Source organism: Tympanuchus pallidicinctus, unplaced genomic scaffold, assembly GCF_026119805.1.
Source record: "Tympanuchus pallidicinctus isolate F22 unplaced genomic scaffold, pur_lepc_1.0 scaffold16, whole genome shotgun sequence".
NCBI classification, from domain to species: Eukaryota; Metazoa; Chordata; class Aves; order Galliformes; family Phasianidae; genus Tympanuchus; species Tympanuchus pallidicinctus.
Genome location: NW_026294679.1, coordinates 12203899 through 12228288, shown reverse-complemented (window position 1 = coordinate 12228288; position 24390 = coordinate 12203899). Strand labels below are relative to the sequence as shown.

Genomic DNA, 24390 nt, shown 5'->3' with positions numbered 1-24390 from the left:
GTAGAGTGGTGTAGCTGTCTTATGGATGCTGCTTTTGCATATTAGAATGACACAAGAGCTGGTCTGTGGGAAATTTAGTCTCCTCAGTTCTGTGGAGCTAGAGTAATGCTTCTGATTTGCTGTTATAAAATAGGAAGGAAAGCAATAAATTTGAAATGAAATGTTTTAATGATTTCCTTGTTGAGCCCTTAAGAAATCAATACCTGCCTGTGGTGCGTTTCAATTCTGTGGCATCAGAGTTCCCTGCAGAATAGAATAATTCAGGAGTTTTTGTTAAAACACCGTTCTATAAATTTGTGCAGATGGGTGACGTTACCACATTAGGTTTAAATCCCATTTGCACCCAGACTGATTGCTGCCTTATTTGATGATAGGGAAGTGCTGGGTCAGGAACAGCCCCACAGCTGTGGCAGAAAGCCATGTTACCTTCTCCTGGATTCAGGGCTGAAGTGTTGCTGAGACTATGAAGTTTCAGGTTTACTAAACCAAGATGAATTGCAAAGGAACATTCTTATCTGAAAGGGGAGCTGTGGTTTGTCCTAATCCTAGCAATTGCTTTGGGATGCAGATGGCATTGTGGACATTAGGAATCTCGGACTCAATCACTGTCCTGTGGGCTTGAGCTCCTTCCTGTAATCTTTTGATTTTTTTACATCAAACTTTTATTTCCCGTTATTAAAATACCCATTTTCATGTCTACATTTTTGAGTTTTTCACGTCTGAGTGGCTTCCAGCACAAGTACAGGTGTCTCATTTGATCTCTGCAGTAAGAGAAGCTTTGGACCCATATTGGTGTTGTGATCACTGAAGGTTCTGATTCTATCCTGCGTTGTCAGCAGTGCAGAACAGCTCCTAGATATTAATCTGGAGGTGGAAGACTGCTTCTACAGACAGTCTGCATAGTTTGGGAGAAGTGGGAACACTGTGGGCACATCTCAGAGAAGTATGTTGCTCAAAAGGCGTTTGTGCCTTTGCTGTACCTGGGATAAGTGCGTGCATCCTGCTCTGACTTCTTGTTTTTATGGAAATAAATAGAATCATAGAATGGCTTAGATTGAAGGGGACCTTGAAGATCATCTAGTTCTGCCCCCTGTGGTGGGCTAGGGGCCCCACTCCAGTTCAGGGCTCGGGGCTCCATCCAGCCTGGCACTGGGACGTCTAAGAATGGGGTACCCACCACTTTGGGCAGCAATGCCAGTGCCTCACCTCCCTGTGAGTGATGAATTTCTTCCTGACATCTAACATACATCTCCCCTCTTTTAGTTTAAAGTCCTATCTCTGTTAGACCATGTAATCAGTCAGTCCCCCTCCTGCTTAGAAACTTCCTTTAAATACTGGAGGGCCACACTGAGGTCATCCTGGAGCCTCCTCTTTTCCATGGCAGACAAGCCCAACTTCCTCAACCTGTCTTCATAGGAGAGGTGCTCCAGCCCTCTGAGCATCTTTGTGGCTCTCCTCTAGATGCACTCCAACTGCTCTACAAATATGTACACGTAGGAGATATTAGCATGCTGTACATGTCTTTGAGAGTTTATCCAGTGTTGTATATTCTAACTCAGCATTCATCAAAACCAGAAACTAGCTGTAAATTTACATTTAGGGAAACTTCAGCACTTTTGATAAAAACATAAAGATTTTGGTGGGTTGGTTTGCAAGCCAGGTGTGAGAGGTGGGAATGGAGGATCTGCATCCCAGTTTCTGCATGGGTGCAAGTGGCTATCCAGTGCTTTGTTCCTGCAATTCCTCAGCTCAAACCCTGCACTTCGAGCTCTCCTCTGTGTTGCAATGGTCTCTATGCAGGGGCTGATCTTACATTCTGGTTGGGTTACAATAAGTGAGCATAGAGCTGAGTTTCAAGCTGTAATTCTGATTTTTCTGCACTCTTACAGATTTTAATTGGACTCTGTCTTATTTGCAGAATGTTTTTGTGTGTGTGTGTGTGTGTGTGTTCGTGATTTAATTGAATAGGCAGTGTGAATTTTGTGGCATTCGTGTGCATGCAAGAAAGAGGGAGATTTTCTAAGTGTTCAGTGTTCACATGGACAGAAACAGGTGGATTTCCAGCAGAGACATTTGCATTTGAAAACCTGCTCTAAACGGGCTGGGATTTCCCAGGAGAAGCAGCAGCAGCAGTGAAATGCAGCGATCGATCAGCATAGAATTGTGTGAGCATTTGATGGGCAAAATGTTGTGGTATAGAGACAGGAGCCAAGAATAAGTTCTTTGTGGTTTTGTTTCATTCCTAAAAGCTGTGACTGAGGGGCTTTTATCATTTAAAAAACAAAACTAATCAGCCACGTTTTGGCTAACCTGCAGAATACCAGCAAGATCCTTTGCAGTCCTGCCTGTTTTGTCTATTTGTTTAATCCCATTTTGATATAAGAAAACTTTAAAATCATATTTTTCATTTGTCTCTTTCATTGTATGTCCCAACTCTGAAAGCAAAGTAACACTACGAGCCGTTCCTCTCAGTCACACTGCTGGAAGTGTGTAATTCATTGTGCGTACAGATCAACTTTTCTTCTTTGAGCAGCTCCGTTTGACGTGTTTCTGTTCGTTCTTAGTTGTAACGAAGGGAAACGTTCCCTTACTTATCGCAACACTTCTGTCCCATTCCTCGTTTTTGGGGCCAAGCTTCTTATGGAATTTGGAGTTATTTTAATTCTTCCTTAATCTACTGAGCTGTCAGAGAAATTTGTCTGAAAACCCATGTATAGTAAGTGTTCAAACCAACGCCGATGGGGACACCTGGTGGAGGAACCGTGAGTTGCCCAAGATGCTGTGGTTTCAACCCCCAGTGGTGTAGGTGTGGGTTAGCTCATCACTGGGGTGACTTTTCAGACGCGCTGTGCTGCAACCAGAGTGAAAATGGTTGCTTTACTTCTAGTTCATCCACAGAGCAAGTATTGGGTTGGGGGCAGTGCTATGTGTAGAGTTTCTGCTCTACACAGTCTTTGCAGTTGGGATGCAGGGTTGTCTGGGGACGGTTTGTCTTTCTGAGGAGAAGGAAGAGAATGGAATTCTTACAGTTGTGAAGAAGGAAGAATAATTTCTATCTCTTTGTTTAGATGGAGGCCGTTCTGACTTAAAATGAAATTTATAGCCAACTGGTTTTCTTATTGTTTGAGGAAGAAGGAACATATTATAATTCTTCACCAGAGCCAGCAGACAATTGGAAGAGAAAGTGACTGACATAGAATGTCACAAGTTGGGTAGCAGACTGGAGATTTTTATTAGAGTAAAGTATTATTTAAGTCTAATTTACATTTCAGAATCTCTTTTTTGTGGCAAATCAAGAATAAATTGTCATATAGTCATGGCATTTGGCCCACAGGCTAACTGTGCCCTCTCACAAAATGAGACTAACAGTAAATTAGAAAGGGACTAATCTAACTCGATGGTACTAATAGCTAACCTTTTTTCTTTTTTTTTTTTTCTTTTTTTTTGCCACAGGATTAACTCAGGATTGTGCACTATGAGCAGCAACAGGGCTGTGCTGGTCCTGACCAGAGGTTCCATTTGACAGTGATCAGGAGCAGATAGATGCTAACAGAAGCATTCTTCTGGCATATTTTCTGGTCTAAATATTTCTTGTTTGTCTTCCTTGTAGAAAACACCTTCTGCAGTGGTGACCATGTGTCGTGGCACAGCCCTTTGGACAACAGTGAGTCCAGAATCCAGCATATGTTGCTGACAGAAGACCCTCAGATGCAGCCTGTGCAGACTCCTTTTGGAGTTGTTACTTTCCTACAGGTATGGCACAGCAGAGGTGACAGCTCTAGCATCTCTCAGGCATGGGATGCACTTAGCTCTACATTTTATTCAGCTCTCATAAGTAAGGTGCTTATTCCCCTGTCTTTGTCCTTTCTGTCTTGATTATTATGGATCTCATCTTTGAGTTGTTATTCTGGGGATATTCAGTAAGGATTTTACTGGGATTGAGCAATGGCACATTCAATTCTCAATGTAGAAGCCTACCTCACACAGAGAAGGTGTACACCCCCAAACAGACCTGGAGCTGAGTATTACCTTACTGCTTTGAAATTTCAAACATAAATAAAAGATAAAAAAGCAGAGAGAAAAATGCCTGATGTTGCTATTTTAATGTAGAACTAACTTCAAATTAATGCTATGGCAATGTTAGTGGGGGATTCTCCATTGATTTCATTTCTAGGAGAAGAGATGTTTGCAGTAGGACTCAGTGTTGCATTAGTATTATATAGCAAACGAAACATTGCTTGCCACGTAAAGATTCTTTAGAGCCTCTTTGACTTTACCTGCGCTGATCTACCATCTAAGGTAGGTTGTTTTGTGAAAGAAGCATCCCTTGTATGTTAACCTTACTCTTCAATGAGCAGAGCTTCTTTAGCTAAACAGATTTGCTTGCTATCAGAGACTCCATTTTCTTAAGTCCCTTGGATAAGGGCTGCTTCAAATACTTTTAAACTACATATGCAGTTACTAATCATATTGACAGAACTAACATAATTCCCCATGCTCTTTAGAAAAGCTCCTGCCACATGGGTGAACACCTTTTATTTTGGAGTTTTAAGTTTTGTGTTGCTTTTATTAGTCCTTGGCTGTAGTTGCAACACATAAGGGGAAGCTCCAACATCATAGACCTGCACAAGGCAACTGCTGTGCAGGGGCAAAGATTTTCCTGAGCCTTCTAGCCTTCTCTTCTCCCCAAAAGTCTGTGTTTTACCAACAGGAAAGAGATGAGAGGTGGGGTTAATAAGTAAAAAGTGAATTGTGGGATGTGGAAGCAAAAAGAGAGTCGAGCTAAGCAGGGTGATTCCTGGCTGACTCCCCAGTTAGTGCTGCATTAGTTCTCATCCTTTCTTTAGTATCCAGCTGCTTGGGATCAAAGAGCAGCCAGCTTGTTGCATCCTGAGACTTTTGGACTCTAATCTCTCACAGTACAAACAGTTGTCTTAATTTCCCCTTTGTTTGTTTGATGCTCATTGTTAAGGATTTATTTTGACCAATGAGGATGAATGGTTGCAAAAAGCAAAGAACAAACATGAAATAATTTCCTGTTTAGAGTCTCACAGTTTGTGTGCAGTTAGTGAGTAAAGGCTCAGGGAGGAGAGTGCTGAATTGAGGGTGATTCAGGCTGTGCATGGAGGAACATGGGTGGGGATGGAATGCATTCTCAAGGCTAGGTCCTGAAAGATTGAGAGGAGCAGAGGAGTTAAGGTGTGCAGAAGTGGGTGCATGCTGACGTGGATGGTTTTCCACCCAGATTTCTATCAGTGCACATGTTTGTGGTAAAGGCATGCCATGATACTTTTGGTTACTTCTCTACAGAACTTAGTTTTCTTCTTCTGTGACAGTACACCAGCTGAACAGATTCTGACTGAAAATTTGATGTCATTGGAAAAAGTTTAGTGTCTTGAGAGAGAAAATAGAAGTCTGTGTCTAAAGTCTTTTTTTGTCTCGGGGATGAATCAATCATTGGGCTCCAAGGCACAAGCTGATGGATCAGGGGGAAAAAAAAAACAGCCACTGGTTGCCTTCATTTGAAGTATCTGATCTCAGCTGCTATGAGAAGGATGTCTGGTATTGCTCAGTGAGGCAGATCCCAAGCTGAAAAGCAAACGCATCTTGCCTTGCACAGGAAGGCAGAAGTCTGGTTGTATGCACTGAAGAGTGGATTATGCCATGTGTTAGGAACCTTACTTCATGGTGGTGGGTAAGATTAAACCAGTCAGCAAACAGAGTTGGTCAAGAATTTATGAGCACCAAAGCGTTCCTTTGTGGCAGTGTATCTTTTACCTGATGGAAGCTGCTGGTTTGTTATCACAGTTGCTCCTAGCGACTGGCCAGCAGCACTGTGTTTGCCATGTGCTTAGACCCTGACCTGTCCCAGCTTGGTCTGTCTTATGTGGACTGGTTTGGGGTGTGAGAACAGACCAGTGGATCTTCAGTAACTAATTCTTCATCAGGCCCTCCTCTTATTTAAGTTCACACACTTTGAGCAAGATTAAATGTTACGTGCCAGGGCACTTCACATGGCTTATTGAGAGCGGGCAGAATCTCCCTGTTGTTTTAGGCTCCATTTGTCCTCGCTTATCTACTTAGTTGAAAGGGATGATGCTTCTCTGTATCTACAGTTTGATCCAGCAGCATGTGGCCCATGTTCCCTACAGTTCTCACAGTTTCCATCCGGTTTAGTATCTCTGTTTTTATTTATTTCAGATTGTTGGGGTTTGCACTGAGGAGCTGCATGCAGCTCAGCAATGGAACGGGCAAGGGATCTTGGAGCTGCTTCGGACTGTCCCAGTGTAAGTGCTCATATAGCTCTTAGTCAGAGGAGTATTTTGACAGAGAACAATTCAGTTGTTTGTTTTTATTAACAATCTTTAACTTGTTGATGGAGCCTTTGCTGCAGCCAGAGATGGGAATTCATTGCAAATCTGTTCTCACGCACAGACATTTAGATGGCAAATTAATGCATGTGGAAGTCCACGTGTTCAGGGTGGAAATGAATGAGCTCTTGAAAGCTTAATTTCCTTCCTCTTATGCCTGCAGCATGTTCTCATTGGTTCTCCCTGAAAGAGTCAGGGCTGCTCTGACTGGTGACCTCTCCATAGTTCTAAAGAGAGGAAAGTGAGGATCTGCTTTACCATGCCTAGGAAAGCTTGGGTGCTGTCTGAAAGTAAGGAAATCAATCTCCAAGAGGCCCCACTTGTCAGACCAATTTGCAGAAGGAGGAGTATTTGATGTAACAGAATGAACTTCACTATCTCCCCTTGCAAAACAAAGATAGCATTATGTTGAGGAGACAGATTTTTAAATTTTAAACGTATGTGGATACTTTATTTGCTGTCAGGTTGCAGACAAACTTTTTTGACTTGCAAATGTGTGGGTTAAATGTTTTTCTGTATATTTTGAGGAGACTATTGCACTGTGATAGTACCTCAGAAGATTTTAGAGAAAATGAATTTTGTATATCTGTAGTCTCAGTGGGCTGCCACAAGGGGTTGTAATTGGTGATTTGGAGGAGTCCAGCCTTTGCTGCTGGATTTCTTAAACTTGAACTCTCCCATTTAGGTATAAATGCTGGTAATTTGTGTAAACACTCAAGTGAATTTGTCCAGCTGCAAACTTTGTTTCTGGGGCCCTGAAGCAATGAACAGTCCATAGGTCCCTTAACTCCTATGTCAATATAGACATAGCACACTTCTCCCCAGTCTGTTCTCATATTGTTTGTTTTTTTTTTTTTTTTTTGCTTTTGAGCTGTACTGTAAGCACCTTTCCAAGGATAAAATGAAATCCAGAGATGTGCCAGGTTCAAAGACAAAGCTGAAAGCTGCTCATATGGAGTCAGGGTGAAAGACTTGCATCCCAGGGAGGAACTGAAGCAGATGGCACTTCTGCAGTTAACAGCTTCGAAAGTGATGTGAAAAAGAGTAGATACTGATGCATCTGAAAAACCTATAAAACATTAACTTTTATTGGTCTGACTGCAAGTGCTTTTGGAGACTGTAACACAGACAGGGCCAGAGGAGGGGGCTTTTAACTGCAGTAACAAAGTGTCTCATGAAAAAAAAGAAAATTTCTATGGTGATTTCAAAAGACTTCAAGCGAGAAGTGCAATCTGAGGCTGATTTCTACAGACTGTGTGTGCTGTGACCCAAAGTAAAGTCACTGAGTAGCTCATCTTCACAGTAATCTGTCTTCTATCACCTTTGTTGGGAAACATCTTGACTCTTTCAACTTTCATTGGTAGCGAAAAACAAAGATTTCCCTGAAACATCCGAGTATTCAGACAAAATGTCTGTTGTGAGATATTCATCAGAGCAAGCAAGAAGCTTTGTGTGGTACTGAACATGATTGCTCATCTCTTAAAAAGAAAACGAAGTTCCATTGGGATCCCGTTGCATCTTTAAATACATAATAGAGGTGTAAATCTTGACCCTATGCCATGCTCGTCTTTCATGTACTTAGGCTGCACCAGACTTCTCAGTCCCATTTCACTTACCTATAAAACACAGTTCAGTCTTATGTGAGTAAATGCATCTACACAAGGGGCAGCCTGTGTCAGACTCAACTGCATTGCAAGATTTGCCAAATGCTAGGCAGGTAACAGGTCACTGAGGGTTTTCATTATTAGCACAGGTCCTTGTGTGGTTCATTACCTTTCTTTCTTTGTAGAGCTGGAGGCCCCTGGCTGATCACAGACATGAGAAGAGGAGAAACAATATTTGAAATTGACCCACATCTGCAAGTATGTCTTTAGTTAATAAAACATCATGTCTTTTGTAGTAGCCAAAAGGGACTGGCTTAGTGGTACAAAATGGTTCTGCTTTTTTTTTTTTCCTGAAAAAGTTCTGTGAACATCTCAATTTCTGTAGTAATCTCAGAACAGTCCTAGAGACTCCCTTTGCCCTCTCAGAAGTACTTTGAGAGTGCGCATGTCCCACCCCAGCTGTATGGCAGCTCTAGGAAAACACTTAGAGAAGGTACAGCTGGAAAACAGTGTCATATACAAGACAAATTGGTAAGATTTGGACTGTGTGTTTTAAGCTATAGAGAATATGTAACAGTACCTGATTTAGAAATGACAGATCTGGATCTTCTTCCTTTGCTTTATATGTAAGGACAAGGAAAAATAACATGCAGAAAAATTTAAATCAATTAAGTATTTTTTTTCCCATAGCCAATGTGACAGTGTAGGTCATTCCTGTAGGATGTCACGTGAGGCCAAATAGTGTGATCTGAGAAATAATGGCAAGCTGCAAGTATTTCTTGCTGCTGTTAGTAATATGTGCAGGAGGATATATTAAACCCTCTCCATCAGAGCTCAGTTTAATTTCTGAAGTTAAAAGATTGGGATAAGACCTTTCTAGAGGGGTTACTGTCCCATGGCCTACCTCCATTTGTATGTCTGGGAGGCAGTTCTGCATCCCTTCAGCAGAGATGTGATACTGCAGTATGGGATTCCTGGGCAAATCCAGTGTGGTTCTGATCCTGTTTCAGCGAATTGCTGAGTGTTCCTTTAACTGAGAACTTATGGCTTAGCCTGGTAGGGCATGTGCATGTGTGTGCGTTTCGTACTGTTGTGTTTGCTTCTGGTCTGCATGTCTGCATCTGATTACCTTCCATTGCCTCACAGCATCTTTTATTTTGAAAGCTTAGGAAGGAAACCAAATTCTACTTTTACTGTTCCTAAGGATTTGTTCGTCTAAAATAACAACCCCAATCCGAGAGAAAAAAGTGTTCCATAAACGTCCCACAGCGTGGGAGTGAACACAACTGCAAGTCCTATAAAGTTTTTGGGCTTTTCACAATTTTGCCTGTGTGTCCTCTCCCCTCCTGGAGGGTGTTGTCTGTTCTCCACAACGCTGGTGATTCCTGACGATAACAGGGGTTTCTTCAATTTACTGTAAATGAGAAGTAGCTCAGATTACTGGAATGTGAGTCAGCCAAGACAAGTTAAGGCACATGGAGAGTGCTTCTGCCTCACAGTGTGTCCTGCCACCAACGGCTGCTGTGTCTGTGGTCTTTCCAGACTTCCTCACGCTAAAACATTCCTGTTTTCTGTTCTCTCTTGCCCCTCTGACGATCAATAGGTGCAGGTGTGTGCACTTCTCCTTTCTGCTAGGCTCTTGAAGAAGCCTAAAACCTGCGTAGGGCTGCAGTCAGCCCTCACCGTGCATCTCCTGCTCTGCATTAGTGGGCAAAGAATAACATGTCTTTCATTCACCTGGCACTTTCAGTGGTGGTGGGGGAGATAGGGATGTGAAATGGGAGAGAAAATGCTTGGATTGCTTGGAACAGGCAAGCACATTGGCAGCCCAGGGAGTGGGTAGTGATTGTTTTGGGGCTGCATTGTCTCTTGTAGGAACTGCTGAGGCCTAACCCCAGCCCTGGCAACAGAAGCTGTACTTTCTGTTCGAAGTTGCTGAGAAAGGATCCCAACTAAGATGTCATCCCAGGATGTCAGCAATTAACACTGTGGCAGCACTGGCTGTTCTCTGCGTAGTCAGGCTCTCCTGTAGGCCGCTTGCATTTCCCTGGCAGCACTGTCACACCATCCCTGTTGGTCCCCAGCTCCGTGCTGATGTGCTGTCTTAGCAGATATCTCAGAAGAGAATAAAGCTGATTTGAATTTCCTGAGTTGCGGTTGCTGCTCTGTGGGTCACACTGCAGTGCTCTGGCTCATTTAGAAAAGGATCAATGACTTAGAAGAGCCTCAGAGCATCCCTCCCACATGCTGAGAGGAAAATGGGACAGAAACATCCTTTCTTTGAGGAAGGAAAAAGCTGAACCTCCTTTGCCCTAGGCTCCTCCTGCTCTGCTTTGCTGCCCTTTCTTGGGAGGAGGAGCAGCCCCTCACCCATGCACAGCTTTACTGGCTAAGGATGGGGTGAAGTTACTAAAACTAACTGAACATTGGTTGGTTTTTCTTGGTGGTGGTTTTTTTTTTTTTTTCCTCCCTTGGACATCTATGTTTGCAAACACAAGCATGCAAATCAGGCTACCTTAGGCCAGCTTGTTTCCATCAGATCCCTTTGATCTCCTAGGGATGCCAATAGAGCAGCTCTTCTTTCCCTGAGGAAGTGCTCTGGGAGCCAGCTGAGACGCAGACAAAGGGCTGCACCCCTCTCCCCTCCTCAAGGCTCTGTGCCTGGAGTGGGGCCTCCAGCTGTGGGGATGAAGCAGCACGTCCCATGGATTCTCCATCCGGCTGCAGTCCTCAGGGCCCTTTCTCTCCCTGCTCGGGGCCAGTTGGTGGCTCTCCCATGCTTTCTCAATGAGTGGAATGAAAAACAACTGTGCTGACAAGCTGAACCTCCCCATGCTGACTGCTTTGGGTCGTCACAGAGCTCCCTAAAGAGTCACATGGTAAATCTCACTTAAAGCTTCGTTAGCATATGTAGCATCAGATGTATTTGTTTTTCCACAACTTCTATTTCTGTGTTTGGGATATAACAAAAGAAAATCCCAGCAGATGAATTATTTGTCAGATTTTCCTATTACTTTTTTGAGGAAGCCGCTTTCCTGTGATGCCAGAGGAAGGTCCCAGGCAGTAGTCTTCTCTGGGGGAGAGAAGCAGAAGGAGGCAGTCTCTTGAATGCTTAAATCTAAGTCAGGACAGCTGTGGTCTTATCCTGAGCTGCAAGTTTCTGCCTCCCTTTTGGGGCCAGAGAGCCAGTGTAGGAAGGTGACCAAGTTTTAAAGAAGTCACACTTGTCAGACAGGAAGGGGCAGGGGGACGTGGAGGAGGGTGGGACAGCAGCCAGGTGGATTCCATCATTTTGAGCTGCAACACAACCACACCCCCAAGCACTATGCTTATCTTTGAGCTTCTCAAATCCTCTCTTGAATGGTCACAAGAACAAGTAAAGCTCTTTATAGAGTACAGCAGATAGAGCTGGGCAAGGGGAGGAGTGTATGTGGGTTTTAGTATGGAAACTGCTTCTTGGGGAACAGATTTTGCAAAGCACTGAATGCTCCCACGGTCTCTTGACTCCAGTGGCAAGGTCACAGCAGAGGCCAGAAATAATGATCTGCTCCTGTTGTGTGACACAGCTCTGCTCTGCCCTCAAATCTAAAGAGTTTCTGTCCTGCAAGCAGTGGGACTTAGCGCGTATTTGGAGCTGACCCAAACGTGTAGTGAAATGGAGATCACTGAATGGAACTAGGAGTGACATCCCTGCAAACTTCAAAGAGGAGCCTGATTTGTTCAGTGCCAGTGGAGAGGGTTGGGGTTAGGGTACTAGTGTTCTGAGCAGCCCTAAGTTTGTTCAGCTCAACATTACCCCCTTGTGGGAAATAGGTGGAAAATCAAAGTAACAGCAGTTCCCATTGCAGGTAGGTGTCCTCTGGCTGAAACTTGGAGTGCAGTCTTGCTGGCAGCAGATGTGGGTGTCCTTGGAGGAAAAAAAAAAAAAAAAGTGTGGTGTCTAAGAACATCCAGTTGCTTGTTGTTGGTGTGAGACACCAAACAGTGGTTACGTGCTTGGAAAGTATTTTGCCAAGACTTCTGACATTTGCATACAGGCCAATGTCTCCTTACCAATTTGTCCTCAGCTGAATGTTCCAGCACATTAAAAAGCAGTGGTTGTATGAGCAGTCTGCAAATGATGATCTTCTGTGATTGAGAAATCACTCTGTGCACTTTTCATTGGGGACTTGGAAAGGGATCTTTGTTATAGCTATTCAGGAGTTTGTTGTTGATGGCATATGATAAGTAGACTGCCAAGTTGTGCTGCATGTAGGAGTACGTAAGAGCTTGGAGTTGTTGTAAACTGGAGTTAACATTGAAGGAAACAGCCCTGTGTACCTCAGGTTTCTCATTTCCACCTCTGTCTTGTGCCTGTGAGCACCAAGCAGTGAAGCAGTGAGGAAAGAACAGAAGCTCATTCCAGCCTGTCCTGGTTTGTTCCTGTTCAGATCAGCTTCTGATTTGACTCGTGCAGGCACACTTAGCTGGTACATCAAAACATGGATGGAAGGCTGGGTTTCAGCTCAGGGTCAAGCCACGTCCAAAAAAGTTGTGGGGTTTTGGATCTTTTCAAGCAGGAGAGAGTCGACAAAGGGATTGAGACAGATGGCTCAAACCTAAGTGGAGTGAGTGCCAAATGTGCCTGGGATGATCTCAGCCGGCCCCCTGAGGATGATGAAGACAGCAGGAGCATTTGCATCGGAACCCAGCCGCGGCGGCTCTCTGGGAAAGGTAAGAGGTCCTGGGCTGCGGCGCTGCCTTGGCCCTTTGGGCACTGGTGAGTCTGGGCAGTGCCGCGGGGTTCCTTGAAAGCAGCACGCGTGCTAGAAGGCGTGATATGCCTCAGAAGAAAACGAAATTTTGGAGTGGCTTCTTTAAGAAGGGCGGGAGAAGGAGATCTTTGTTTTTTTCTAAAGATATCTTTCAGGTTTTAGGCTGTTTCTCATCTAAATCTGCAAAGTTAAACTGAGCACTGGGTGAAACCAGGACTGTAAACACCTGCAAGGTGATGCAATTGCATTTTCCTAGGTTGTGTTTCCTTTTTAACACTGCCACTTGTTGGGTGGTGCACTGAACTGACGTTGCATGTTGGTGTAGCTGAACTCGAGTGATTCTTGCAGATATGGAACTCTGGGAGGAAGAAATTGAATGTGGTAGAGTTGCCCTTTGCAGTGAGATGCCACGTTAGGGTACAGGTGTCGTGAACATTAAACGTGCTTGAAAGTATCCACACTAACTTTCAAACGGGTGAAGTAATGAAATGTGACTGTCTGAGATTTCTTGGAAGGAATGATGTTTTCCATGGGAATTTATATCATATTTGTTTTAAGTCTGTGATTTAAAAAAAAAAATAAAAGCAAATGTATACGTACATAGGGTTCTGCCTGGCCTCTGTGGAAATATTTTGAACCACACTGGATCTAAAAAGACTAGACTATTACCCCTCAGCCCTGCAAATGAAAAGTCCAAGGCAGATATAAATGGTGATATTTGCATGCTGTGTCCTTTGAGAGATTTTGAAATCATTTTAATGTCTTCTTCTCTAGTCACTCATTTAAAAAAAAAAAGAGGGAAACTTCTAAGCAAATTAAGAAAGCATCCCCTTAAAATATGTGGCCACTTGATGTTGTAGGAAAATGAAAATTAAGAACGCTGCATCTGAACTGTGTAATTTGCAGTTTATTGTCAGATGTGAGCTTGAGGATGAAGTTTATTCGCTAAAAGGTTTTTCTGTTTATGAATTTGGTAGTTAATTAATAACAGATTTTCAAAGCCAATTGCAGAAACTCCAGGACCTCCTTGCACTTGTTTGGTAAAGGAATAAGCTCCCATTATACCTAATGGGAAAAGTGACTTCCAGCACAAAGGCTGGATGTGTCAGGAGGTTCTGCAAGAGCTGCAGGAAGAGCAAACACATCCTTTATGAAAGCATACAAATCTACTCAGAATTTCTGCATTGGGGGCATAGTACCAACAGTTCCAGTTCTTGCCTGACATAACATTATAGCCCAGGGAATTCAAGCTTACTTTGTTAAGTGGTTAACTCTTACGGTGCAGGAAGTGTTGTTATGAATTCACCCTTAGTGTCTCTTCATTTCTTCCTGAAGGATTTAGATGAAACATACCATAGAAACAGGCCTTTTAAGAAAAGCTGTTGTCTCCTTGTGTTTGTGATGTTTCTGGGGATTCTGAGTCATGTTAAAAAAATTCTCTTTGCAGATACAGAGCAAATCAGGGAGACTTTGCGAAGAGGGCTGGAGATTAACAGCAAACCTGTTCTACCTCCAATAAATGCACAAAGACAGAATGGGTTGAACCATGACCGAGCACCGTAAGTGCATTCTTCAGTGATGGGAGGGTATAAGAGCACAGAGTGGAAAACTAAGTTAAAGCTGGCTGAGAAAAAGGCTTGGCAAGAAGGGAAAGCTAATAGCAAATGCTTACAAAGCCCAAAGACAGAGGAAGAAGAGTTGTTCAAGTTGGGTTAATAGGCTACTGCACAGGAGGGCAGATTTTGAGAGGAATTTTGCACAAACTTGCTAACACAGGGTGACAGACAGTGTCCTTTAGGATTTGTTGCTCATGGGGTACAGTGTTTGTAATCAGGCTGGGCTGAGCCCTGTAAAATTTGTCATACAGTGTTGTGGTATCCAAAGAGCTAGATGGCACAGGTGAGCGTTTGCTGATGTTTCTGCATGCGCATTTTGTGTCAGAGTTCATGATTAGAAACCTTTTGGTTAAAATGTTGATTTTTTTCTAAAATCATCTTTGATCTTGCCTGAGAAGGAACCTGCTGGCATTAATCAATGCCCGTGTTACCCTGGTGTCGTACAGTCTGTAGACTAACAGGTGAGTAAAGTAGGACAAGGTGGGCCTGTAGATGTGTCCTCATTTGTAAATTTTGGCTTCAGTAAGTCTATAGGAAGTTACCTGTGGTTTCAAGCCATCTGCAGTATCTGCATTTCAGTCTTACGGATTTCTTTCTTTCAATCTTAGGCTTATTTCAGTTACTAATTAAATCTTTTCCATCGATTGTAACTTTTTCATCTAAGTGGTGAAGAAAGGCAAGCATCTTTGCACTCTCTCATTTCGGTATTTCCTTTGGTTTCCTAGTCTCCTACGAGCACTGTGTTCCAAGAGAAAAGATAGTAATGATACCAGTTCTTTACTATAGTGCTAGGCAGCATCCTGCTCTATTTCAATTCTGTTTTCATTCCTAATTCAAAATATTCCTTGAATAGAACCCTGATGTCCTTTCTTGTTTCATTTTCTGGGTGACGTCTGATTTAGTTTGTGTATGAGTATTTCTGATTTGCCTAGTACTCTGGGGGAAGCATTAAGTTAACTGCTGATGCTGTGTACTAATAAGTGAGATGATATATTGGTGCTTATAAAAAAAATAATAATAAACAAGCAAAATCTCAGGTGGCTTTATTACTGCTTTAGGAATAACCTTATTTTTTATACATAGTAATTATATGGAGCCAGATCCTGACCTGACTCAGATTCTGAATATTTTGCCTTGTGTGAGGGTTGGTCCCATTAGACCATTGGTTGGTGCCATTGGCCCTGCTGAAGAAATAAAATGACACCATCTGATTTGCAAGCATCACAGCCAGCCTTAGAAGGCTGAAAAGTACTGTGCAGGATTTCTCACAGATGCTGGGCTCTGCATTCCCAGGTTTGCAATGGCTGGGGGAGACCAGAAACACTTGGGTGCTCACCAGGTCAGAGTGGCAGCTGATGGGTAAGTTGCAATGCTGGCTGGCAGTCATTGCTTAGATAAGAAGGCTGCACGTTATCCAAGGTATGATAAGCACAGATACACTCAAGGCAGGGTGCTGAAATGTTAAGGTGGAGCACACTGAGTTTTCAACTGTGCAGAGACAGAGGAAGGCTGGTCGAATTCAGAGCTTCATATCCTTAGTAGTAACCTTTGTAGCAAAGTTGTCTTACTTTGTAGCACACAGCTACACGCACACCTTCCTTGAAGCCCCAACAGTAGGAGAGGCTGGTTCCCTGTGTTTGTTTCCTAAAAGTTCAATGCATTACTCTGAGGTCAGTGGCTACTGCTGAAGAAGCTGATAGCTAGCCTGTTTCCTCATAATAGCAATGCAGTTAACAAAAAAGAGCTATCAGACTACTGTGTGTTTTGCCAGTGTCACTGGTGATAGTTATCATCTGAGTGATGGAGGAAATCTCCTCAATTTAAAGAGCTGTGTGTCTTCATATTTCCTTCCTCCATTCTTACCCACTACTTTGAGAGGAGTTTGGAAAGGAACCTTTTCAACTTGTGCTGTGTTTCTTCCTTTCCAGTTCATGTAATTTGATGCATTGACAGTATGGTACAGCTACAGTAGCACAGGAAGCTTTTACTAAGTGTGAGCCTTTCTCAGTTCTTCTTTTCTCTCTCAGCACGTCTTAAGCATTTGAGCAAGGTTGGACAGCCTGCCTCTTAGTACATGGGCATGGTCCAAAATCTCTCAGTTCCTACTGCTGTTGAGAGATGTAGCACAGGAATTCAGTTTTTGCATGTAATAGTATATCTGCATCCACATTCCCTGTAGGTTCCTGCAGTAGCAAAGGCTGAGACATGAAAGATGCACAACGCAATGTAGATAATTTTGTAAGACCTACGGGCACCTGATGTGGACAACTGCCCACAGATCTAGTCCTTCTTATACAAGAGTCTGCACAAGGTGCCTTGCTTTGGGCCTGTTTGGGCTGGCCTTCAGTTCTGCCCTTCACAAGTCATCTAGCTATTGAGCTTCAATTCTAAATCTATAAAATGAGACTAATAACAATGTCATCTTCTTGAGGCACCACCAGGATAAATATGTTAACAATTACGAGGTGCTGGCTGATGAGAACCAGGCTTGTGTGTAATCATATCCTCCACTGTACACACCAGACCATAAAATATCAAAGCCATGGTTTGTTGCAAGGGTCCTGTGAATAACTGGTGCGTTAGGGGCTCCTCAGGAACTTGACAGAAACACTCTACTGGGGCATGGCAAAGTGTTCCAAATCTGCTTTCCATAGGGAGCACTGCAGAGCCCTGGCCATCAAATTTGCACTCAGCTGACATTAGGATGTTAAAGGCTGACATAGACTTTAATGGCTTTGTGCAGAAGAGGAATTCGCTGTTTATTTATCATAGATTTGCAGCCACTGACTGCTTTCCTAGTAGCAATCTCCTCTTTCTTTTCTCTGGCCCCTACCACCCACACACAATAATCTGTCAGGGTTTAGAGTAGACAATGTATTCCACATTCAGTGTCATTAAGTGCATCAGAACACTCACATTTTTGAACATTTATTTGTATGAAATGTTGGGATCCAGATCCATATGCATTTCCCCAACACTGTGTTGTTACAGTTTTCAGTGCTTGTGCAAAATCCTCACATTGTTTGGTAGCAGATAGGGCTCGATTCAGTGTTCTGGCTCCAGCAAAGCACGTACTTACATGTTAAGCATGCATATTACCAGTTGTTCACTGTCCCAGAGTCCTAAAAAAAGTTCCTTTGAGGAAAAAAAGCTGGTTTCTGTCAAAGCCCTTTTGGGTAGCTGTAGTACTTTGATTCATTAGTGTTATTACTGTAGACTGTGTAGCCATTTTTCTGCTATGGATATGAATAAAGGCAGTCTTAATGCTCAAAACTGCGTCAGACATCTGTTTCTCAAAATGACTGTTAGCTCAGTTCATAAGCAGCCATTAAATCAGTTTGTATGCATTTAAGGAAAAAAAAAAAACCAACAAAAACTAAATTAATCTTTGGAAACACGTCTAATCATTTTGACCATAGGTAACATAATACTCTTGACTACACCTTGGAAAAATGAGGCGTGTATGAATACAAATGTACCCTACAGTAGAACATAATTTATTTCTTAGGACCCATTGGCTTGGTAGGTGCTGCTCAGGCACACAGAAGAGCCAGGCTCCCCATCTCCTTAACTGCAGATTCCCCGTGATTGGAAGCTGAGCTGTTCCATTCAGATGTCAGACTAAATGCTGCTGCTGCTATGGCCTCTGTGGGCTGGAGGCTCCAGATGTCAGAGATCAGTGACACTTGTTGAGTCTCGCTTATTTTGCTGTTTAATTTCTTGATGCTGTAAACTCTGGAGCTGTCTTTGTTTGTGCTGTTCTGTGAGGTGGGTAAGTAGTAGCCCCACTTCATAGATGAGGACAGAGGAGCTAATTTGCCACAGTTGCAGTGAGAGCCAGGGTGGGGATGGGGGTGTTCTTGACTTTTTTCACCCCTCAAGGGTCCCCTTGATCATGCAGCACTGCTGGAAGTGATGCTTTTCTGCCCTTGGCTGATTCAGTCATACTGCTCCTGTTAGCTGAGGCTGGAATAGAAACCCAGAGCTAGCAAACTGCATTACTGCCTGAGCTGGAGCTAAAATTATCAGTAATTGCTACACTTCATTGTTCTAGGTTTCAAGTAATGCCCACGCACATCTCTAGTGTCTCAAGGTGAGGTTTGATAGCAGAAAAAGGTCCCCAGGGCTGTGTTACTTGGACAAAACGCAAGGCTGAACCAAAATCTGTCTGCTGTTTATTACCTTCCCTTTTCTCAAGAAGGATAAAGCAGCATGGTTCAACTTGTGCATGGTTCCCATATTTCTGGCTGGGATTTATTTCCCAGGGAGTGGCACGGTTCCTTGCCCACTTGTGCACAGTGGTCATTTGTCCAGGAGCCCACAGCAGATGCCCCAAAGACCTCAAATCCCACCTGCATTCGATTTCCAAGCAGAAAAACAGGCAGAGTCTAGGGATCCCTGAACATATGGTAGCTCTATGCCCATGTGCTAATTCCATCCAGCCCTGAACAATTTCCAGCTGTGTAGGGAAATGAAGACAGGCTCCTGGCAAATGGAGCAGGGAACAAGCCTCTGGCAGGTGGGGCTGGCAAGGCTGTCCTGGCCTTGACCTTCTGATGCAGGGCACCCCAAGCATCCCAGGTTGTTGCCCTTCCTTTATGGGAAGTTGTGTCACTCCTGAAATCACTCCTGGTGATTTCAGTTCCTTGCTGTGATTTAGGATCAGGTTTGGAGCATGTGAACGACAGTGCAAGCTTGCAGGACCGGAGTCCTCTCTCTATGTAGTCCACTTGATTGGTAAATAGGGCACCCTGATAACTGCTTTTGTTAAGTGCTGTGTGTAGCATTGGGTTAATGAAAATCAAAAGGCTCCATTTGAGTAACATTTCTGAGGAAGTTCTTAGAGTAGGATCAAGATGTAGGATTTTCTTTGAGGAGAGTGTGCACTTTGCTTTGCCCAGTTGCACTAGATTTGACTTGCTGCTTTCCTTGGGCGGAGGGGAGCTGTTGTCTGTGTAGCTGGTTTCCTGTCTTCAGTTCTTGGAGGCAAAGTTTTACATAAAGGAGAGCATTTCAGCATTCTCTGAAAATGTCTCGTTTTGGCTAGACTTTCTGATTCTGCAACCACTAAGCAGTAAGTTTCCAACCCAGGCCTGCTTATTTAGGCATGCTCCCTCATCGAGACACATTCAGTGGTGTCTTGCTTGAGTAAGGAATGCTGAATGGGGGAGGCAGTGTGCTTTAGGGAGTGTCTCTCAGTGTGAGCCTGAGTGCTGGGTGACAAGCCTGTGAACTAGAAAAGCAAATGTCTGGAAAACCAGTGTCAGGAGAAGTGCAGAGTGGTTACCGTGCTAATAATTTGCATTTCTGCATAGTTTTCCTCAGATGAGAATCAAAAAGTGCTCTGCAAACATTGACTTAATCCTTGCAACACTCCTACATGGAAAAACGTCTCAGTTTTACAGATGGGGAATGTGCTGCATAAAAGGGTGGTTTGGGTCTTCAGAGTGCCGGTGGCACAGCCTAAATCTCTCAGTCTTAGTTCAGCTGTAGGTCTGCAACAGCCTGGGCCCTGCAATCACTAACAGTAGTAACTATGCAGCTTTCCAAAAGGGCAAGAAGATTGTTGCTGCTGGCATTGTCCTTGGAGCCTTTCTGCATCAGGAAACACACACAGAACCTCTTTACCATCTGGTTGAACCGGGATGATGAGCCTCCAGCTTGGAACGCTTGAGCAAGCCTCGTCTCAGCATGACCACAGCAGGATCCATGCAGCAGCTTCCTCACTGGTTCTGCACTTGCCTCTGTGCCTCCATGACGTGTCCTGTAACGCTGAGTGCCAAGATGCTCTGGGCTCTTTCCCACAACTGCTGGTTTGTCCTTCAGGGGAAACTGTGGGAAAGACACTGGAAGACTGCTGGCACTTAAGTGATCTTTGACCGTATCTTCATTAGAGAGTGACGAATTTTGAAATAGCCCCAGCTGGGAAGAAAAAGGAAAAAGAAGAAGTGGGGCAGCCTTTTTCTCCCAGCTGTGTAAGCCTGCTCTAATTGTCTGCATCTGCTAAGTCATGGCACTGACGCTTGTACCAGGAAGCAGGCATCAGTGATGTAAGTCAGGTTAGAGATGTGGTGGGCACCCACCCTCACAGAGGCACTGCTGTGGCCAGTTTCTAAGAGTCTGTCCTTCGTGACGTCAGTACCTGGATAATGGCTTGGAAATGCAGAGAAATGGTGTTCCGTGTTGGTGATGGAGCTTGGAAGGGAATTGTGACCTCCTCCAGTAACAAATCTGTGAGATCAAACACCCCGATCATAAAGCAGGATGTGTATGCAAGAATAAATAAACCTTTCTTAATCCGATCAACCAGGTTATTCTGGAATCCCATAAAATAACTGCCATTGGGACTGCTTGAGAGAAGTTGCCATAAACATGACTTACAAGGAGGGGACATCCAAACTTTGCGCAACCTGGTGATTGCATTGGCGGTTTTCCAGGATCCCCTAAGGGCTGCTGCTAATTGGCATAAAATTAAGCAGATTGCAGCTACTCTCATCCTTAATACAAAGAGAGGGCCCCCGGGAGGCTACAGGTTGCAGCGTGTGGCTGCTTCCATCGTGGAGCACAGTGCGTGGGGATGTTTCGCTCCTCGGGCTCTTTCTCCCTATTGAGGGAGGTCTGGGGAGGATGCAGTCCCAGCAGAGCCCTTTGCAACAGCTTGACCACCCTTCTTTCAAAAACAGTGCTTTCAACGTCAAATATGGCTTTGATTAAGATCATGGACTGTTAATCAGCATTTGCAAGATTACAAAAATAATAATAATAATTTCCTCCTCTCCTCCGCCCAGAAGCAGACTGCTGGTAGAAACTGAAGCTGGAAAAAATACTTGAAAGTCAGCGAAAGTCACCTTGGTAACTGCAGCAATACACTTGCTCAGAATAGGAGACATCAAACCCAACTACAAACAGCTTTAAAGAAACAAAAAGAATGTAATCATCTAAAGAATTAATCTGACAACTGCCCACATTTACACCTCCCACAAGCTCCCAATCAGAGGGAAATGCGCTTTAATCTCCTCCAACCCCCCTCCAGTTTCACAAAACACTAGATGCTCAGTCCTTAAACTGGGACATTTCCGGCGTGCTGCTTCCATTTAAATCTACTGCCTTTCCAAATGCAGCAGCCCTAGCTGCTGCAGACTTGTTTTTTCTGGGCACAGAGAAACATGGCTTTTTTGTGTGGGTTGGATGAAGTATTAAATCTGGAATAGACAAAGTCTGTGGCGTTTTACGTGATAGTCAGCTAGAGCTTAGTCATAACAAATAAAACTCCACCGGTTTCTGCTGCTGGTTTATTTGGTGATGGGGTGGAGGAAGCAAGGGCTTACGGGTAGCTGACAGTCATAAAACCAGATATGTTAGTGTTAGAAAGCAAACTTTTTCTAAATTTTCTTCTGCGGCTGAAAAGTACAAGCTGTGGACGGCAGTGTGTGTTATGATGTGAACTTCTCATTGACAGCACCGTAGATGTCCTGGTGACCCTCCATCTGGGCTGTCACCCTTTGGAAGAATAAGCACAAGCATTTCTGTTCCCAGTGGGAGTATATTGATGGGTATTTAAGAGCTGCTGCACGTGTTCCAGAGATGAAAGTCGCGTTCACTTTGTGGCTTTCCTTGAGCACCTTGCACTTCGACATCTCCAAGCATAATGCAGAGCTGTAGGATGCACCATGTCCTCTTCATGTGCTTAGTCCACCACGTGGCCACAAGTTCCCAACCATACAGAGCTCTTGATGAGAAACATAAAGCTTAGATGGCAGGGTTCTGCTACTGGAGTTTCACCCTCAGCTTCAAATAGCTGGAATTGTGTGAGCCCCACTAAGGTGGAACAAGAAACACTGAAACCGTGACTATCTTGGAAAAGTTTCGTGGAAGGGATTAATTATTTCATGTCATTCAAAGTATAAACTACCATTTTGCTTCACTCCTTCACCTTTTTGACAGAAGGACTGGTTACTTATTAATGTGAAGTCATAATTATTGACAGCCTTAAAGTCGCAGCAGTTCCGTTTGATAGTTATACATTAGTCAACATCTTCTCTCGAGTGTATAATGACAAACAGCATTTGCTGTTTCTAATAAGATTTAGAAAGCTTTGCCCCTTTTCTGCAGAATATTGTCGTCATTGCTATTATTGCATTAACAACCGGAGGCTGTTTCCCCTCAGGACTGCAGCCCCATTGTGCTAGCAGCTGTACTGGCTCATGTGGTGGAAACTGAAAAACCCACCTTCATTACAGGGGGTTTGGAGCCTGGGGTTGCTGGGATCCACCCTCTGGCAGTCTGTCCTTCCAAAGCGTGGACCTACAGCACCGGCTGTGGGACGCCGTGATGGGAGACATGTCTGGCACTTGAGCGATCCAGGTGAGAAGGGGACGATCTCCTGTCTGCAGCAGTAACTGCTGTGTAAATCCCAATCCCCTCCGGGGTGCCTAAACTCTGGAGCTGCATTTAACAAGTGCAAGCTTATGGCCTGCTTGAAAACCATGCGTTGCTAATGGCTGACCCTTTTGGAAGGGATTGATGAATTAATGATTGGAAGCGGTAGACCACTGGCTGACTTTCCCACAGTTCACTGTGTATATACAATCTGATAAGGAAGTTCAGGCAAAGCTTAGCTTAAGGTCAACTGATCATTAATCAACTGTGCACTTCTCAGGTAATCAGCCTGCAAAATGCTGTCCCACTCCACTCTTTGAAGACCCCACCTACAAAGAGCTGTAAAATGTTTGCCCAAGTAAATTAAACACAGCTTTAAGTGCCACCTATAGACTACAAAGCATGTTGTGTCTTTGCTTCAGGGTTAACCCTCCGGACTGACACTTGGCTGACTGACAGACCATCAGCCCACCCCGTGCATAAACTGTATCCTGACCTACCCTGTCCTTGCTGCGTCCATTACTCTTTGTGTGTGGCTAATGCACAACACGAAACACATTTCATCTTGCAAGGAGATGAGCTGGGCTACTCTGTTTCTGTTTTGTTTTCTCTGCATGTTCCTGCCCTGGACCTGCAGGGTATTTGCAGGCCCTCTTGAGACTGAAGCTGAGCTTGTACCTTTGTATTGGAGTGAGCAGCTCAGCAGTCTGAGTGCAAAGCTCTCCTAGGCCTGGATGCCAGGGCAGAGGCAAAAGATGGAGCCGCTTTGGAAGCTGTTCTGAACTGTATTGCTACGTGTGTGGTTGATGGAAGTAATTTTGGGACAGCACGCAAATGTAGAGTCAAGTAGAGGTGTGATGGGTCGTGAGAGCTCGTGAGGGTCAAGCTGTTTCTTTACATTCTTTTCGAGATGTGTGTTCAAGATGGCTCAGCTTGCATGGAGGAAGGATCTGAACGTGTTTTGACAGTGTTCCCAAATGCAAACTACTTAGCCTGGTAGTGCTGTTTGGTTTTTAATTTGGCAAAACAGAACCACATTACAATATAGTATCTTTCAGCTCCCTGCTTTCCATCTCCTCCTCTTCTGGTGATTCTGCAGTATAGGAATTATCTAAACATAAGTCTGACTTGTATTATTTACACCAAGTGACAAAAATATAAATCACTTGTCAGACTCATCACATCAATTCATGTCATTCTCAAAAACTGTAAACTCCGTGTCCTTCCTTCTTTGTTCTGGACTATCATGTAACTGCTCTTTGAACACATAAAGTGTTTATGGTCAAGTATTTTGAGATACACCTGCTTGATTATCTGGAGGATTCTATCTGGCAAAGTTCCTAATCGTGTAACATCATAACCTTTAGTCATGGCTTCACGACATGCTGGCCTTGCAGAAACGAAAAAAATGCAAAGCTGCACTGCCTTAAAGCACCCCCACTTCAAAGAGAAGGCAATCTGTGTGTGTCCTGCTCATTATGAGCAGAATCCATCTTTGGCTCTTGCACTTGATGCTGATGGTAAAGAGTTCTCAAAACCTTTCAGTTGAGCTATGGAAATAAGTGATTTGGATATAATAGTAGGAATGCCTCAGACCTGAAAGATAGGTCACTCTTGCAGGTCACTGCCTAAAATATCCTGAAGACACAGCAAAAGGGAGAGGGAA

At 43.8% G+C, this 24390-nt stretch overlaps 1 protein-coding gene across 2 annotated transcripts in view; it reads left to right on the top strand.

The window, feature by feature from the left end:
- SUFU (SUFU negative regulator of hedgehog signaling) overlaps window positions 1-24390 on the top strand; it is an 87294-nt gene that overhangs the window by 38827 nt on the left and 24077 nt on the right. Inside the window, exons 4-8 of one of the 2 annotated variants that reach the window (XM_052677276.1) lie at window positions 3611-3753; window positions 6202-6287; window positions 8161-8233; window positions 12532-12688; window positions 14177-14288. In XM_052677276.1, the coding sequence (XP_052533236.1) occupies window positions 3611-3753; window positions 6202-6287; window positions 8161-8233; window positions 12532-12688; window positions 14177-14288 (571 nt within the window). The remainder of the gene's footprint in view (window positions 1-3610; window positions 3754-6201; window positions 6288-8160; window positions 8234-12531; window positions 12689-14176; window positions 14289-24390) is intronic. The other variant, XM_052677277.1, reaches the window with a different exon arrangement.